The sequence below is a fragment of the Stylophora pistillata genome, chromosome 6, assembly GCF_964205215.1.
Source record: "Stylophora pistillata chromosome 6, jaStyPist1.2, whole genome shotgun sequence".
Taxonomy (NCBI): Eukaryota; Metazoa; Cnidaria; class Anthozoa; order Scleractinia; family Pocilloporidae; genus Stylophora; species Stylophora pistillata.
Window position 1 is genome coordinate 13050662 of NC_142524.1, and position 19270 is coordinate 13069931.

Consider the following 19270-nt stretch of genomic DNA (forward strand, 5'->3'; position numbering starts at 1 on the left):
TCCGCCGGTTCGTCGCTAGTTCGGCCTTTTCTTCCGACCTGCTTCCGACAAAATCGGTAATGTTCGGTAAAAGATCGTGATCACGAGACTTAAATGGGCCTATCAAAAGGTGAGACATTTTATCGCACGAGTTTTAGCGTCTCCTCACCTCGTTTGCTATCAATTCTGAGTTACTTTCGCTGTGAGAAGTGATTTGTGAGCCGTTTTTGTGTCTGCTGCATTTGCATGCAGACACAATGATAAGCTGTAAAACGCGCGACCATTACTTCATATAAGATAAAATCGCGGATTTTCTCATGACGTTTCACCGTGGATTCCATTTCGTGACATGTTACATGAAGTATTCTCAAAGTGTAATACTTTCGGTAGCCTGTAATACTTTCGGGTGTAATACTTTCGGGTTAAATTCGTTCCTCTGGGGAATATTGGAACCAATCGGATTTGAGAAATGGACAACGCCAACAGCTCGTGGCACACAACTAATTTCCGGAAAGACTCGGAAGCAATCAAATACGAGAAAAAGAAACGTCAACTTCGTCAACAACCATGTGCTTCCGTTCAGCTTTCGAAGGAAGAGGTCCGCCATCTTGTGGTATATTTCACGTGAGCTTATTGCAGTGTTTGTTGCTTGCTAGGTAAGTGATCTTTTCGTTTTTCATCTTTGTGATGGATTTCTTAAAGGGTATTTTGTCCATTTGCCACAGCATTCGCACTACTTGTTTGTCTGGCCGTGTGAAAGGTTTTGAAAGATGCTTTGAAGTTGTAGATCGATGGAAGCTTTCTTGGCGCCAACAGCATCACCACTCGGCGATATTGCGAGTGCCTTGGACACAAAATAAGCTTTATGAGCCCCATTTGGGGAAAAGAAAGTCCCTTCGGGGAATAAATGAGCCCCATTTGGGGAGAGAAAGGCCCATTACGGGAATTATTGAGCCCCTTTTGGGGATTATAAAGCCCACTGAGGGAAATATGCCCTGTTTAACCCGCTGTTTGGGAAATGAAATCGCCCCTAAAGTGAAAATACCTTTCACTGGCCAGACATTTGCGAAAGCTGTTGCAATTTTTAACCTACAAGGGAAGTGTAGAAGTACAATTCATGATATTTGTTATCTAAGGATAGTTTCTAACAGATCTTTAAAAACAGATGTAAGATTTGTTGTGGGAGCTTCCATTGTTGATGTACCGCCATCGAAAGAATTCCACAAACATTCCCCTCGGAAAAATTCCAAGTTCGTTAAACAAGTAAAACGACATAGAGACCGAGAGCCATCTAGAATACCTGTGAAAAAGGTCCTAAATTATATGAAAAAGAAAAGCTAGAAGCAAGCTAAAGTTTATTTTTAAGAAATGTACCCCTAAATCTTCAAGATTGTATGACTTGGTTACTCACTATAAATTGTGGTATATACGGTATTTACAAAAATGCAACGCTTTTATTACTTCCTTAGTCAATTTTAAAAGACTGGCAACAAAAAAGTCAAAAAAAGAAAGCAAACTAGTAGCTGTTGTTCAGGTAAAATTAAAAAATCAACTTGCCCGGCTAAAACATATTGCGTATCAAGGATGAATCTTTTGAGATCAGGTGACGTTGAATTAAATCCAGGTCCCGAACAGAATGTGAACAATCAGACCAATTTGTCAGTGGATTCCTCAACATTGCTTAACTTTCGATTAGGACAGTTGGGATTGATAGCTTTAGATGTGGGTGGTGCAGGTGACTGCTTTTTTAAAGCCGTATCACATCAATTGTATGGTAATCCCAGTCATCACTTTCACATCAGACAAGCTGCTGTCCAATACCTCAGGGATAACCCTGAACGTTTCATTGAAAGCAACACTCAGAACTCATGGAATGGTTACTTGACAAATATGTCAATGCAAGGTACATGGTGTGATGCATTAATTGTACAAGCAGTTGCAGAATCACTTAATATACAAATTTATATTGTAGAATCTCACATAAATTTTGGACAGGCAACTTTAATAGAGCCACGCCATTCATCATCACAGCAACCAAGAACAATATATATAGGTCATGTAAACGAAGTGCATTATGTATCAACAATACCAAATAGCTCTTACTCAGGAAATGAGCACCCTTACAGAAGTCACAATAGTGATTTCAATTTTACAGAACAAAATGTTCTTCCTGAACAAGTACACAATAGTACTGGAAAAAGAAAACACAATAATTATTCCAATCTGAATGATGTTAGAATAACCACTAAGAGCAATGAAAAAAAAAGCAAATGGAATTCTTACATGAATTATTACAGAAATAACAGAAGGGCTGGTAAAAAGAATCAAAGCTGTGAACGTAACAGTGATAAACAAAGTTCACCCACTAAAGAGAATACAAATGCTGTATTTGTAAATAATGGTAGTCAAAAAAGAAAACACAATTATTCCCATCTGAACGATGTTAGGATAAGTACTAAGAACAGTGAAAACCATGAATGCAGATCCAAAACTCATGAGCAAAAAAATAAATGGAATTCTTACATGAATTATTACAGAAATAACAGAAGGGCTGGTAAAATGAATCAAAGCTATGAATGTAACAGTGATAAACAAAGTTCACCCACTAAAGAAAATACAAATGCTGTACTAATAAATAATGGAAGTCGAAAAAGAAAACACAATTCTGATGTAAACAATTTAAGAATAAGCAGTAACAGTAGTGGAAATGATAAATGCAAATCCAAGACACAGGAGCAGAAAAAAAACTGGACTTCTTACATGAAACATTACAGAAATAACAAAAGGGCTACTAAAATGAATCAAAAGTATAAGTGTAACAACAAGAAGCAAACCTCAACCACTAAAGAAAATAATAATGCTGAAAGTCAAAAAGAAAAAAACGAAAAAATACAAAACATGGCTGCCTTAATAATGAGGTTTCATGACATTGTGTCACAGGGCCCCTTATATATTTGTAGTTGTTGTGATCAGCTGTGGTATAAACACAGTGTTTACCCAGCTACTAAAATAAGAAAATCAAACCCTGCTGCTGAAAAATATCTTATAAAAACAAAAAGTGTCAACAATAAAGAGTGGCTATGTAGAACTTGTCATAATTACTTAGCAAAGAATAAAGTTCCACCCCTTGCCATATTGAATGGAATGAGTTTTCCAATAAAACCTGAATTTTTTTACCTCAATGAACTGGAATGTAGGCTTGTAGCTCCAAGACTTGCATTTCAAAAATTAATGCAAGCTCCAAGAGGAAGGCAATTCAAAATACATGGAAATGTTGTAAATGTCCCAGCAGAAGTAACTGATACTGTCAATATCTTACCAAGGTTACCCAATGATGCTGGTACAATTAAAGTCAATTTAAAGAGAAAATTGCAATACAAAAGCTCAGCATTGTCTCTCAATATAAGGCCACATAAAGTTGTTCAAGCAGCCAATTGGCTAGTTAATAACAGCACTCTCTACAAACAGGAAGGAATAACTGTAAATCAAGACTGGGGAGTAAACAGTTTATTAGGTGAAACTAATCCTGAAAATCAAAATGAACAATCAGAAGAAATACAAAACACCAGTAGCTGCAATAAGCAAAGTAATATTAGTGGAAGTGATGTCACTGATAGTGATGATCAGTGGACTGAAGATGAGGCAGAAATACCTGCTGGTGTTACTGACACCATGTTGACGAACACAGAATTTGTTGAAGACAGTGAGCCTCAACATATATTAAATGTTGCACCAGGAGAAGGAACCAAACCCCTAAGTATATTCAGAGATCAATATTCTGAAGAATTAGCGTATCCTGGTATATTCCTTGGTCGAGGTCGGCCGGAAAATAAAGATAGACTAGTTAACGTTCATTATAGCGACATCTGTAAATCTGAACTAAGACGCTCAGATAGGAGAGCTGCTATGTGTGTTGAAAATATATTCTTTATAACAAAAAAACTTCAAATGAAAATTATGTTAGGGAAATCACAAGTTGCTCTTAGGAAGTGCAAAGGAAATAATAGATCTTTAAATGCAGGACAGTTGAAATGTGAAGGAGCAATAGAGCGCTTGATTCATCTTGATGAAGGATTCCAATTCTTGAGAGCATTAAGAGGTTCACCACCATATTTTGAAAAGGCTAAGAAAGATTTGTTTGCAATGATTAGACAATTAGGACCATCTTCTATATTCTGTAGTTTTTCTTCAGCAGAAACACAATGGATACATTTCCTTCAAATACTTGGCCAGGTAGTTGATCACAAAGACTACACTACCAGTGAGCTTGAAAATATGACCTGGGATGAGAAATGCAGGCTTATTCAAAGTGACCCAGTGACATGTGCTAGACATTTTGATTATCAAATTAGTCAATTTCTCACGAACTTTCTTTTTGGTAAAGCTCAACCATTAGGCAAAATTTCTGACTGGTTTTACCGAGTAGAATACCAGCAGCGGGGCTCACCCCACATACACATGCTTATATGGCTTGAAGATGCACCAGTATTTGGAGTCGACGACGATGCTGCCGTTACAGACTTTATTGATAAAATAATTAGTTGTCAGTGGCCAGTTGATAATACAGAATTACATAAACTAGTGAACAGGCAAATTCACAGGCATTGTCACACTTGTAGAAAAAAGTCAAAGAATGAATGTCGATTTAACTATCCACAACCTCCTATGAGAGCAACTGAAATTCTTTACCCTTTAGAAGCAGACATGCCACAAAATAAAATAAAACAGCACAAAGACACTTGGAAAATAATCAACAAGCAATTAAATGATATGAAAGAAGGCGAACCTATAACATTTGAACAACTACTTGTCAAATTAAAAGTTACTGAAAATGAATATCGACTAGCTGTGAGGTCATCGTTAAATTCACCAACTGTGTTTTTAAAAAGAAAACCGAATGAGTTAAGAATAAACAACTATAATCCTGCTTCCCTCGAGGCGTGGAGAGCAAACATGGATATCCAGTTTGTACTTGATGTGTATGCATGTGCCATGTACATAGTTTCGTATATTTCTAAAGCACAAAAAGGAATGAGTGAACTTTTACGACAAGCATGTGCTGAAGCCAGAAAAGGAAATTCTAGCATAAAGCAACAAGTCCGAGACATTGGAAACAAATTTTTAAACAGTGTCGAGATAAGTGCACAAGAAGCTGTTTACATTGTTTTACAGCTTCCTATGAAGAAGTCTTCTCGTCAAGTAATATTCATAAATACCACTCCTCCTAATGAAAGAGTTCAGCTTTTAAAATCAATAAATGACATTGAAGAAATGGATGATGATTGTGAAGATGTATATACCAATGGTCTTTTGCAAAGATACGCAAAACGCCCTTTAAGTCTTGAATACTTAACATTGGCAGATTGGACTGCATGGTATGACTCATGTGGAAAACCATATGCAAAAAAATCATTCGAAAGAGATTCTGATAACCTTCCATTAGAAACAGCTGATGATGAACAAAATGACGATGACCTTTTTGAGGATAATCTCATCAATCCCAAAAGTAACAAAAAAAGATCAAAGGCTAGAATTATAAGAAGTGTTTGGTATAACTGTGAAAAAGATCCAGAAAAACATTATCGTGAATTAATAATGCTGTTTACGTCATGGAGAAATGAGGACACTGATTTGTTAGCTAACTGTTCCTCCTACCAAGAACGTTTCATAAATGTAAAAGATAGTATAAATAAGCAAATGAAACTATATGCTGTTTGCAGTGAAGACTTAGACAAAATCCATGAACACTTGATTCATCTTGATGAAGACAATGATCATTTTGACTCAATAGCACCATTTACACAAAACAGAGAATACCAGGATGAGGCTGAGGGTCTTCAAGATTTGCATCCTGATCTCAATGAAAACTATGATTTATCAGAAGATGTTGGAATTCCTTCAGCAATAGAAACTAGTGAACCACTGCAGGGCTCGAACTTAACTTTTGAAGTTAATAGTCGAATGGCTAGTACATGGTCAGGATTCACTAGCCAAAAATGCATTTCTACTAGGCAAGTGTACAGCACAATACTATCATTTTTATAGATTAAACAAACACAAAAAAATGTAAAACTGCTGTTGCTATCAAACTGTAATCAATTTATTATACAACTGTACATAAAATTCATTGTATGTGTTCATGCTTGTTCGTTATTCCAATTACCTCGACAACAATAAAACCCAACTGTGCATGTACTGCTGCAGACATTACTTCTTTGTGTGACTTAAGCTTCTAGCTGCAAACAGCAGCTGCTCATTCAAAATGCCTAGTACCCTAGTAGTGTTCTGTATTATAAAACAGTTAATTAGGTGTTCCCAAGTGGTAGGAATGATCATTGAAGGCAATGATCAGTCCATCAATGTAGGCCGTCTGCTCCGTTCTGACTCCTCCAGCCAGCGCCCAACTGCTAGAACTGCAGTATAGTCCTCATGAGAAGGTCCACTGACAGCTATTCTCATCAACTCATCAATAGTAGAAACATTCAAGGTTGACCTCCAGTCAGTCATGATTCTGTTCATGCAAGAGTTTCCCCGCTCGCAGCAAGCAGTCTGGCAAGGAATTACAAGACATAGTTCCACTAAAATTAGCAGGTTTGGATAATCATCTTTGCAAAACATAAATTTGTTCTTCCAGAATTCGCTTTGCCTGAGTTCAAGTTCTGCTCTAACTCGCTGTACATGGAATTTCAGACTCATCCATTCATCAAGACAGTCATGCAGACTGAAGTTGTGCTGCTCTAGAGGTACCTGAAAATGACCATGTAGTGTCTGGATTTCATTTTCGCCATGTAAGAGCAGCCGATGCCTGTCTGTAACTGGCCAACCTCGGTGCTTTGTCAAGACAGCTGCTGCTGAGAATACTGGATCTGTTTCCATCCCTTCAAACCTCTCTTGGATGAATGTCATGGCAGCATTCACCGCAGATGCCTGGATAGCATTAATAGCCTGCCTGTCTGCATCCCTTTGAAGCTCTATGCCCTTAAATGTGTTGCCATCCCCTACTTCCGTAAGGAAAGAGTTTAGTTGCTGACCAGGTCTTTCCTTGAAAGATTCAAGTTTTGCTAAAAGGGCAGTTAAGTTATCTTGAACTCTTGAGATTGTTATTCCATCCTCCTGGAAGTTAAGACTCACTTTGGAAAGTGCATCTACGATGTCAAGTAACAGATGCATGATGGCAACAAATTTGTAGCTTGTGAATTTTTTGCTGTAATTCACAGCCCTTCCTTGCATCTGGTTACTGGCATTCCTTGCTTGTGAGGTATGTTGGAAGTGCAAAACTACAACTTGAAAGTTCTTTGACAAGAGAATATTCAGTGCTCTTTGCATGTGTGGTACCCACCTTGTACCGTCTGCTTTGATTGCCTTATATGCTCGCACTTCCATACTCTCAGCTAGTTCTTTAAGCTCACGGACTGCCTTTGCAGAATAATGATAGTGCTTCCAAATACCTTGAAGCATTTCTTTGACATCTTTAAGAACTGGAACATCTGACAAGGTGTCTGCAAATGAAAGTTCCAACCTATGTGCAACGCAGTGTACCTTAATAATGTGAGGAATTTCTTGTTTAAGCAAGCCATAAACACCACTTATTTCTCCAAGCATAACATTTGCTCCATCTGCTCCCAGGGCCACTGTCTTCTCTTTCCAATCCCTACACACCTCTGTCATAGCAGTTTCCACAGCTGCTTTGATTCCAGCTGCTTTGCTGTTTTCACAAGCCTTCAGCCCCACAAATGCATTTTCTATCTCACCTTTAACCAAATGACATACATAAACATCTTCTACCTCACGTACTCCAACATCACATGCACTGTCTGCCATTACACTTATGAACTTTGATGACTGAAGCTTGCTTGAAAGTTCATGCTTTAATTGTCCTGCAATAGCCGTTACAAACGTTTTGCATGCTTTGTCATTAATGTAGGTGTTTCCAAGCTCAACTCCGTGTTTCATTCCAAGTTTGCACAGGTGGGGAAAGCTTGTAAATGGCATTTCCCTCTTTGCAACAAAATAAGCTATATCAAACAATCTTTCCATCTTCTGAGAGACTTCTTTTGACATTGACAACAGAGCGCGTGGTAAAGGAGCTAGCTGTGGATTCTCAGAAACTTTAGCAGCCGCAACACAACGTGTATGACCAGTTGAAGTTTCGTGGCTTCTCACAGATTCTATTTTAAAATTCTGACTGCCAGACACGAAGGTAGAGGATGAGTCACTGCAAGTTGGATTGTCTCTACAAAATTTGCAAAACATCCGGTTTCCTTCTGAGTCGTACGTTAGCCATGTGAAGTCTTTCAACCACGACCGTACGAACTTTCGTTTCGATGAAGATTGAGATGTCGAAGAATCATCAATTGCTCTCTTTGAAGTGGAAGTTGTAGATGTTTGAGATGATTCAGAGGATTTTGATGACGACAGAAATGCTCTGATATCCATACTTAACGAGAGCAATCACGCGTGGCATTTCAAAATGGCGGACAAGCGTTTTTTGATAGCATTGCATCATGGGTATGTGACTTGATCCCATGTTTCCTCGATCAAGCAAGTCAATATGGCGGCGAACGAACACGGACTTGTAACGAAACAAAGAATTATTTTTCGAATATAGAGTTATTTTTCTTTTTTTTATTTCATGCCAGTTGCAGGGCTAAAAATTAACTCCAGTGCTTGGTGGCCAGTTGGGCCAGTTAACTTGAATTCTTAGTCGCCCATCCCAAAAAGAAGTAGCATGTGTTTCGAAACCATCCCGCACGGAAGTCTGGGGGAGAGTCACGTGGCAATTCCAAAATGGCGCCTTGAATGTGGATCGCTCGTGAAAACACCCGGGTGAAAACGGCTCGGAATTTCCACTTCAAAACTAAAAATTTACTAAAATGGACGATGTTAGAGTCCAGGCAAAAAACGAAGAGAAAGGTAGTCCGATTAAACTACATATTGGGTTTTATTTTTAACTTTGTACTTCTCATAATTTACATTGCATTACAGCTTTTCGAGATTGTACATGTAGTCGCCCATCCGGCGATCAAACTTAAACTTTTGGTCGCCCTAGTCAGTTTTAACTCGCCACTGGCGACCGTGCGACCGTCAATTTTTAGCCCTGCAGTTGTTGAAATGAAAGAATTTTGAAAATGTTTGAAGACTTAAGTTATTTATAGAGGCGAAAATTAACTAGCCAAGATGGCTAGCAGATGAGAAAATCCACTAGCCAAAACTCAAAATCTACTGGTATTTGGCTAGTAGACCACCGCCAAGTTCGAGCCCTGCACTGATACTAAATGAATTACAAGACCAAGAGTACAGACAATTGGTGCAAACACTAAATCAAAAGCAAAAGGAATTTTTTTATCATATCTTGCATATTGTTAAAACATCAGACAAACCATTCTACTATTTCCTCTCTGGAGGAGCTGGAGTGGGCAAGTCCCATCTGGTCAAATGTCTATATCAAGCAGCACTAAAATATTACAACTCCAGAGCTGGTGAAGACTTCAATGATGTTAAAATACTGTTATTAGCACCAACTGGAAAAGCTGCTTTTGGCATACAAGGTAATACAATACACAGTACCTTGGCAATTCCAGCAAGCCAGTCACTAAAGATTTATAAACCTCTTGACTCAAGTAGACTTAACACTCTGAGATGTAAACTTCATGCAGTGAAACTAATATTTTTGGATGAAATTTCAATGGTTGGCAATACTATGTTTAATGTACAAATAAATAACAGATTAAAAGATATTATGGGCAGCAAAGAACCATTTGGAGGTGTAAGCATGATAGCACTTGGTGATTTATTTCAGTTAGAACCTGTTATGGATGGTTATGTGTTTAAAGATATGAACAACTCAGAATATCGAGCTCTTGCTTCCAACTTGTGGCAAGAACTATATACAATGTTTGAATTAGAAGAAATTATGAGACAAAGAGAAAGCAAAGAATTTGCTCAACTTCTTAACAGGTTACGAGAAGGTAATCACACTCCAGAAGACATTGCAAAACTTAAAGAGAGATGCATTTCAGAAAATTGTACAAATTACCCTATCAATGTCCCCCATTTGTTCATACAGAATTCTAAAGTTGATGAGTTTAATAGGAGAGTTCACATGGCTGCAACTGGTGAAAAGTATACAATTAAAGCCTTAGATAGTGTTGTGGGTGCTAACTCTGCAGAACTAAGGGATAAGATCTTAAAGCAAGTACCACTTGATCCTAGAAAAACTAAGCAATTACCTTTAAACCTTCAACTTGCTGAAGGTGAAAGAACAGAAATCGCAGTGAATCTAAGGACTGATGATGGCATGACAAATGGTGCTGCTAATATTGTAAGGAAGATACAATTACATGACAAAAACAGACCTTCTGGAATAATATGGGTAGAATTTGACCAAGCACATGTAGGAGGAAAAACTAGACATGATTATAGGCACTTATTTGTAGAAGGTATTGAACGCAAATGGACTCCTATCAAACCTATCACTGCACAATTTGCAGTTGGAAGAAACAGAACAGCTCAGGTTGTGAGAAAGCAATTTCCATTGAGACCTGCAGCTGCTAAAACCATTCACAGATCACAAGGTGACACTGAGACAAGAATAGTAGTTAACTTTAACACCAGGAGAGCAATACCTCACATTCATTATGTAGGATTAAGTAGAGTAACAACTATAGAAGGGCTTTACATAACTGACCTTTGTGAGAACAAAATAGCTGTAAATCATGATGTTAAAGCAGAAATGCAACGCTTACGGACAGAAAAGCATCTCCACTTTTCTTTAACTCCTATTTATGAAATACATGAACCTACTGTTAAGTTATGCTTCCTTAATTCAAGATCATTGCATAAACATATAGAAGACATACGCAAAGATTTGAACTATTCACATACTGATGTCAGTATATTCTCAGAAACAAGGTTATATACTTTAGACAGCAATACTGCATACACAATTAGTGGCTACAGTTTATTTAGAAATGACAGTCAATGCACAACATGTAATACCAGACCTTATGGTGGAACAGCTGTGTATAGTAAAATAAGTTTTATCCCTGGGTATCCAGTTTGCATGAACACAAATGGCGTAGAAATAACTATTGTAAAACTTGAAAAAATACCACAAATTACCATAATAGGTGTGTATCGGTCACCCAGAGTGCCTGTACGACAGATGTGTTTAGCATTAACAGAACTTCTGACTATGAACTGTTCCCAATTTAAACTATTTATGGGTGATTTTAATGTGAACTGGTTAAATGAAAAAGAGAAACTTCCTCTTTATAATTTCTTCATTAGAGAAAACAGCTACAGGCAATTAATATCATGTTATACAACTGACAACAGAACCACCATAGACCACATTTATACTAATTTACCTGAATCACAGGTGAATTTGCACATTTTAGAAACATATTTTTCAGATCATAAAGCAATCTGTGCATTAATTCGAACATAATTGCTGCTGTAGACAGCCGTCAATATTCTTGAAGCCATCGATAAATTAACCGTAAAAGTGTCAAAGAAACTAGAAATATCGAAAATAAAACTCTTTTGTGTGGTGTAACTGAGCTTAAAAGAGGATTCTGTTGCTTAAATGTTTCAAAAGGAAGCTTTAATACCACATCTGTAAATGAGCTCCAAGCGTCGTAACTTGGCCGGGTAGGATTAGTTATTTGCTTTGTATTTTATAAACAAATAAAAGCATGAGTTGACATCTGTAAATGAGCTGCAATCGTCATAACTCCAGTAGGATTAGATATTCGCCTTGTATTTTATAAACAAATAATAGCACATATTGTACGTAGTATTAAAACATGCAACTAACAGCAGCACTCATTTCTCATTGAGAACTGCTACATGTAGTTTAAATTTTCTTGTGTTGTTTGAGGTTGCTGTCTAATTTTGGATAGTAACCCTGAACGCTCTCTTTTCCCCGCCATTTGATTAAAACTTACAAAGGCAAGTATTACTTTGCTTTAAACATTACATTACAACTTTACATGTACAACGCAAAAATACAATTTCTTTAATTAAAATATATTAAAATTTATTATCTTGCTACAAAGTATTCATTTTAAATCTCTTTCTCTCAACAGCTTTAACATGGACAAAAATCATGAACTAACAGGATATCTCCATGCTGTATCGCCAGTGAAGAAAAGCTCAAAATCAAGCTACTTTGAAATGTTACTTCAAACTGGCTCTGATAGTACCGTTAGAGCAATATGCTTTGCCACAAAAAAACACGATGACCTGAAAGCCAGAAGTTCAAAAAAGAGCCCTGTGAAGCTCAGCAACTTCCAAATGGATCTTAAATCAAATACAGTACTTATGGACAACAAAGTCCGAATTGACGCAACCAAGGTATCATTCACACCAAAAGAAATACCACAAACAAATAACATAGCGTCACTCTCTGGTGTCCACTTCCAACAGCTGATAACAATTAAAGCGAAAGTTACAAAGATCAGTGGTACAAAAAAAGTAACTACAGCGAATGGAGAAAAATGTAAAGCTGAATGCTTCCTCAGCGATCCATCCGGAACAATAACATTAACTCTCTGGGAAGACAAAATAAATGAAGTCAGTGAAGGAAAAACTTATACATTCCATAACGTTAGAGTTATAAAAGAATACAAGTCTGACAAACTAGCCTTGGGCACAACGATGCATGACTGTACAGTGTCGGAAGCAGAGGACTTCATTGAATCCTTACCCCAGTCTGTTGAACTGCCTGATTCTTTTACAACCACAGAGGCCAAGGTTGAAGTCATTGGTCTGCTAACATTCGGAAAGTACCTTTCATGTTTACAGTGCCACAAAAAGGTAGCAGATGGATCTTTTACTGCCAAGATTATAAAATGTGGTAACTGTAATCTGACGCAAAAAAGAGATAAATGTATTACCAACTGTTTTGCACAAGTTAAAGTTTCACAAGATGACAACCAGTTCACTGTAACATTCTTCCAAGAACAAATTAAAAAAGTTTTTAATATCTTACAACGTCCACAAACACTGGATGAAGAAAAGATAACAGAAGCACTCTTAGATGCTCCAATCTTAAAAATAAAATATGACAATAAATCAAAGATCATAAACGAGGTATCTCCCTATATCATTTGAATAGCTGTTCATGTACTTCCCTCATCATTGGCAAAGGTTGAAAACAAAAACGTGGGAAGTGCAAACCTGTACAAACAAAATTACAAAGTTCTTTTATTAATGCCAGATTTACGCTCACATACAACCTGTAAGACAGTATACACAGGCAGAAATGCTGTTATAGTTTATTCCTATTAAAATCATTGTGTAAATGATTTCGATCAAAAAGTAACAATATACAACATTGAATGAGTGGTTCAGTTGCTATTAATTAGATTACACTTTATTGCAATTTTTTGGCAATTTCGTTAACTTTGAGTAGTTCCGTTACAGTTATTGCCCCTTAAACAGTTCTTGAAGTACCCTTAAGTTTCGTTACAGTTCATTACAACATAAATATACCATGTGGAATTACTAATGTTTAACAAAATAAGTTGTGTTAATAAAAGCAATTGAATTACCACATTGTCTTTGCCACTGTGTTACGATTTTTTCCGGTACACTTATTTCCATACCTTTATATGTTACATGCAGTTCATTTTGAAAAATATTAATGCTAATGGACATACAACATAGTGAACACAAGGCAAAAAAAAAAAAACACCCTAGTATAAAAGAAACAGAAGTACTACACTTGATTGCATAAAATAAAACTATCCGCTCCCAGGAAACACCTTGCACTACCAAATGTTAGCATAGCGGACCTTTTTTTAAAAAAATCACTGGAGTAACATATGCCACTGTTCTTTGTGAAAACGCCATCCTATTGCAGCAGGCACAAGTACCCGTTGGGTACCTATTTTTCTATCGAGAAATCAAGAATGTCAAACAGTATCAGCCTGAGCGATAGTTATGTTGTTCTTCTTGACGATTCTCTCAAAGAAACTCAAATATTACGGGAGCAGTTTAGACAGCGCGATGAAGAAAATGCTGAAAGGTTCCAAGACCTGACAAACAAAGTCGACTCTTTGTGTAAACTTATCTCCGAGAACAACTCACGATCGGTAAACAAGGAATCAAAATCAAAAGGCCAATCCAAGATCCATGTGCCTTCAAGGTGTCGGGTAAGTAAGCTGTAATAAATTATAATACATTTGTTGCAGATGCATTGATTCCCAGCTTGTTTGCATATGTACCCGACGTAACTAATCGAACTGTTCGGTAATCGAACTTTATCGAACCCAATCGAACTTAATCGAACGATTCGGTTGGATTAGTTCAATAGTCGAAAAAAATCGAACTGAAAAACTTCTGTGACAGTTCGATTACGTTCGATTTTCAAACACAATCGAACCCAATCGAACTCAATCGAACACCATTGAAATAGTCTTAACTTCACCACAAATATCACTAGAGTGGAAATTACATTGATTTCACCATTTTGCAAACGAGAGAATACACTGACTTTAAAACTGAACAACAGTTCAACTGGCAATAGAAAATTACCTGGGAAAATTAATCTAACTTCACCTTAACGATTCTATAATTTATGTTTTACTCCTGACCCTGCAGGGCCTTTTTAAAATAGCCTAAGTAAAGCCTACGCGACTGGAAATTTTCAGTGTACAGAACATGGTGAAAGAAATCGAAGAAATGGACAACTGAGCAAGAGAGCCTTTTTGTTTTTAGACGCTGGGAAAATGAGAGAGTCGTCAGGGATTCACATACCCCCGACGGAACAGGAATTATAATAATAATAAAGAGAGCAATTTTCTTTTTTTTTATTCTCTATTTGGGGAATCCCGCGTTTATGCCACTTGTATTGCCCCATTTCAATTAGAATACTATCTGACCGCTGTTTGTTTCTATCAAAATCGAATCTATTCGAACTCAATCGAACTACTCGAACTTAATCGAACAGTTTGATTAGTTCCAATTCTCAGAACTTTTGTGACAGTTCGATTTTGTTCGATTATGGAACTTAATCGAACCGAATCGTGTGATTAAGTTCGATTGAATTCAATTGAGTTTGATTAATCAAATATTCGATTAGTTACGTCGGGTTACGATTGGTCTGTGATTGGGTTTGATTGCCGAACTGTTCCAAGGCTGTGCTCTAAGAAAAATTACAAGGAGCCCAAAGGTTTCAAACTATGAAATCCAGGTCGCCCAGTATAAAGCTTATATGGAAAAAGTAAGTTTATCTGGTCGCCCAGAGGCAAAAGTTAGTCGCCTGAGGCCACCGGGCGCCCTTAGAGCACAGCCCTGTGTTCAACTGGATACGCCGGTGTAGCTGATTTTAGTGTTATATGTAGAACATATCATTTGACAGTTAATCACTCAATCACTCAATCGACCAGGAAACATGACTGATGGTCGCATTATGTTTTGAAAATCATTCTGGTAACCAAAAATGTGGGACAATGTGCTTAACAATTTGAGGTCATTTGAAAAATGAATGTGGTAACATTTGAATTTCCAATACCTGCCTGTCCTCTCCCCTACATTGTACATGTATCTTACCACTGTGATTTAAATCCTCCAGTCAGATTGCTCCATCAAAGATAAGATTTCGGGCCAAACATAACTGACTTACATAATGAACATGTTCACATTATATTATTTCATCTCCTTTCAGACTGAATTTAGGAGAATGTACAGATGCCTCATGGACGATGATGCTAGCTTCCAAGGGTTTTATCTGGAAGAAAGGTAACATACAGCTGCAAGCCTTTATGGTGTCTAACAACTTCCTCTAGAGAAAACTAAAAAAAAAACATGCTTACAGTGCACGAATAAAAATGAGTTATAAACATAATTTGCTGAAGAATAAGTCAGAACTTTTGACATTGTTTCCATAATGAGTGGTTCAAATGGGCCTCTATGCCCAGCTGAGTATATGAGTTCAAAGGTTTTGATCTGCATAGAATTGTAACTTTTATTTGTACCTTCCCTTGCTGTTAGATGATGTTCATTTGTTTACTTTTAAAACAGTTAACCAATTTTGAAGTTATGTTTTTGTAGTAAATAAGCAACTTCTTTTTGTTTTTAGTGCTTCCTCTGCACGGAATAAAGAAGCATTTGCAATAGTGTCAGATGCTATCAGTAATGATTATGGAGGAGTGGAAAGATGTCCTTGGTCCCCTGCCCAGCTCCGAGGTTAGTGCTCATTTTTCTTATTGAAAGCTTGTTGCACACTGTACTCCAAGTGTTAAAAGCTTCTTGTTGTCTGGCTTTTATGGTTGGGACATAACATGTTTGTGTTGTGAAGTAACATTTTCTTGCTTGCATTTTTAAAATTTGTTAATTTTGTGTGGGACTGCGCACACAGCCTGGGAAGATTAAAATACACTCCTCAATATTTAAAGTTTAAAAAAAGGCTTCAGAGGAGGAAATTATTCATAGTACACAGATACTAGTGTAACCATTAAACCATTATCTGGTTTAAACTAGTTATTTAATCTGTGCAGGTGCCTTTTCAACTTACTTGAGAACTTTGAAGGATACTCAGAGGAGAAGAAGGGTGCCGGGAAAGATTGACCACAAGACTGTATGTCGAAGGCAGGGGAGATTAAGAGAGGTAAGGAACCAAGTACAGTATATACATATGTAGTTGTGTATGTCACTTTGTAAAACAATGTTGCAACTGTAAATTTTGATGGATTTTTTGATAGAGATCAAGTTTTACATGTAGATTTAGATGGTGTGTTCGGGTAGCTAGTTTATTGTGTGTTAAGTTTCAATGGAAGTGTGTATTGATTCTGTTTTTTGTTTAATCGTTTTATTTTTTTTTTACATGAACAAGCTGTAGGTCATGATTGCTGGGAACTAAATATATTAAAGAAATAAAAAATGCGCCCGAGTGCATTGTTGAGTTATACAAGCACGCGGGAATTTTTAAGAAGATGAGAGAAGTGCATAGAGAAGCACGAGGCGTAGCTGGGTGCTTCTCGCACTTGTCAAGTGTTCTTAAGAATTCCCAAGTGCTTATATAACTCAACAATACACAAGGACAAGTTCTTTATTTCTTTTATAAAATGTTAAGAAATTGCGCGCGCTTAAACTTGCGACGTAAGCAGCGTGCATTATAACTCCATAAAGCACGCGCGTGACGTAAGCTGCGTGCTTTATGGCGCTATAATGAACTCGAACTGGGCAATCACAGCGCGCGCAGTTCCTCGATGATTTTATAATATTTTATAAAACATTAAAGAAAGTAAGTATGCTATCATTGGTCGATAGGTATGTTTAGATGAGAGTATGTAAACATGGTTGTGACATCACGCTGCCTTTTTCTCATTTTATATAAGCAATAGAGGACTTTTTCCGTCTCGGGTTTGTATAACTGCCTCAAATTCTCCCAGTACCCCTCGTGTTAAGATGAGGCGATGTAAACACGGAAAAAGTTCTCCATTGCCTAAATAGTATTGAATAGAACCTGATTTTTTATAAGCCTGTGTAATTATAAGGCAAGTCACAGGCTATTCATGTTTACTTTTGATAAGCAGCCTGTTAGTATGTGTGAGCAACTTCCAAAAGAAACACTATTTTGTTTATAATATTAAATAAAGAAATTTTTCTTTCCTTTTCAGAAAGTTGCTCGTCGAATTGCAGCAATTGACCAGATGACAGACTGGAACGATGAAAAAAAGGAGCGTGGTAAAAAATTTTTAACTATAGAATACACCAGCTCAGATGAAAGTGAAGTTTCAGATGATGAAAATGGACCGGAAAGAAAGAGATTCCTGACGAAAAGGTTGGCATGGGAAAGTTCAAGTCTTAGAGAATTCAAAGACATGCTTGATCTCAAATATAAGAAGTCCCTGAAGCCCCATGTTCGGAACTTCCAAACTGAAAGAGTCGTCTCCGAAAGAGTGTCTGCAAGAGGTCCACCTCCATTTGCCCCAAAATGGGCATTAAAGAGTACCAGTGGTTCCACTCCAGTGGCTACTAGCACTCCCGCACGGGGAAGACATTAATCAGGGAGTGTTGCTTTGAAAGGGCTAGCAACCTTGATTAACACCTTCGATTTTTGGTATATACTTTGAACTATAGCTACTGTCTTAAAAAAATTTCATGAAGCCAAAAAATCGCATTGGTGAAATTGCATGTAAATTGTAGGTTTCTCTTGCTTTAAGCCAAAGTTTCTTTTAAAAATGAAAAAAATCAGTCAATAATCACTGAAGGAAGGCACATGTCAGTCATTTATTCATGCTTTTGCGATTAATAACTGAATGAGGATGGCTAGCCCTTTCATACCCGATTTTCTTGTTTAGTGTCTTCAGCCACAATAAAGTGTTTTTTTTTTTTTTAAGTAACAGAAAAAAAAGGTTCAAGAAATAATTTTCTCAAATGGGGTGTAGAAAAATCCCTGTTCTTGTTGTTTCTAATAACTTAAATATTTAATGTCACTTTTACTATTTTTGTATTTTTTTTTTAACGAACAGCTGTGGCTAAACTGATAATGTAATATAACTACTGTACTTTCATCCACATACATGGCATTGCACAGGATTTTTCAATCTTCAAAAAATATGATTTTTAGAATAAAGTCAATTTAAGTGGTTGTTTCCAACCATCAACAAATCCGAAAGGAGAATTTATAGGTATTTTAACCATTTTTTACATTTTTATTGTTCCAGTTCCATTGTTTTTCCCAGGTAAATTTAGAAGACAGACCAGTGCCAATTTTCGAATGGGAGAAACCATTATTTTCTTTTAGAAATCTCTTCCACATGTGTATATTTTCTGGTTATTTTTTGCTGCATTGTACCATAATTTGAAAAGAAAGAAAAGCATGCGTGCAAAGGGTATGCTGGGTGTGTGACACCAATGAGACAATGTATTTTTATAACAGATAATATATATTTCAGTAATGTCTATAATAGAATATTTATAAAATTTTCAATTCTTTTCTTGTATTCATGAACGTTTCGTTACAGTAAGACAATAAAATAAATTGGAAAGTGCGAAATGTGTTGTAGTTCTTCCTGGGACTGGGTGCATTCTGAGAGGTTTGACCGTTTTATTGAAGCGTAAAATATCGTAAAATTCTGAATAGACCCTGAACGATGCGCGTTTGATAAGAGTATGTCGTTAAATTAACTCAAATCTACATTTGCAATGGTCGGATTAAAACTGAAGAAAACGGAAAACTACAAAAGCTTTACAGTCGCTGTAAAAATTAGCAAACATCCTTTTTACGAATTTTTACAATAGGCGTAAAGATCGCCTTTCGAAACACTTTACAATCACC

The 19270-nt window shown here is 36.8% G+C and overlaps 5 protein-coding genes across 5 annotated transcripts; 4 read left to right on the plus strand and 1 right to left on the minus strand.

The window, feature by feature from the left end:
* The first annotated feature begins 208 nt into the window (after positions 1-208).
* Positions 209-6174, plus strand: LOC148728326 (uncharacterized). The gene is made up of 2 exons (XM_088763216.1): positions 209-635; positions 1782-6174. Exons 1-2 carry the CDS (start codon positions 547-549, stop codon positions 6022-6024), a joined length of 4332 nt encoding a protein of 1443 aa, XP_088619342.1. The 5' UTR covers positions 209-546; the 3' UTR covers positions 6025-6174.
* On the plus strand, positions 1744-13540 carry LOC148728327 (uncharacterized). Its single transcript, XM_088763219.1, has 2 exons — positions 1744-1882; positions 12069-13540. Exons 1-2 carry the CDS (start codon positions 1848-1850, stop codon positions 13093-13095), a joined length of 1062 nt encoding a protein of 353 aa, XP_088619345.1. The 5' UTR covers positions 1744-1847; the 3' UTR covers positions 13096-13540.
* LOC148728328 (zinc finger protein 862-like) lies at positions 6056-8988 on the minus strand. The gene has a single exon (XM_088763217.1). It carries the CDS (start codon positions 8413-8415, stop codon positions 6328-6330), a length of 2088 nt encoding a protein of 695 aa, XP_088619343.1. The 5' UTR covers positions 8416-8988; the 3' UTR covers positions 6056-6327.
* On the plus strand, positions 9249-12080 carry LOC148728329 (uncharacterized). Its single transcript, XM_088763218.1, has one exon. It carries the CDS (start codon positions 9665-9667, stop codon positions 11426-11428), a length of 1764 nt encoding a protein of 587 aa, XP_088619344.1. The 5' UTR covers positions 9249-9664; the 3' UTR covers positions 11429-12080.
* A 339-nt stretch (positions 13541-13879) lies between the features above and the next one.
* On the plus strand, positions 13880-18494 carry LOC148728330 (uncharacterized). The gene is made up of 5 exons (XM_088763220.1): positions 13880-14138; positions 15653-15726; positions 16067-16173; positions 16485-16594; positions 17607-18494. Exons 1-5 carry the CDS (start codon positions 13896-13898, stop codon positions 17991-17993), a joined length of 921 nt encoding a protein of 306 aa, XP_088619346.1. The 5' UTR covers positions 13880-13895; the 3' UTR covers positions 17994-18494.
* Positions 18495-19270: the final 776 nt, after the last annotated feature.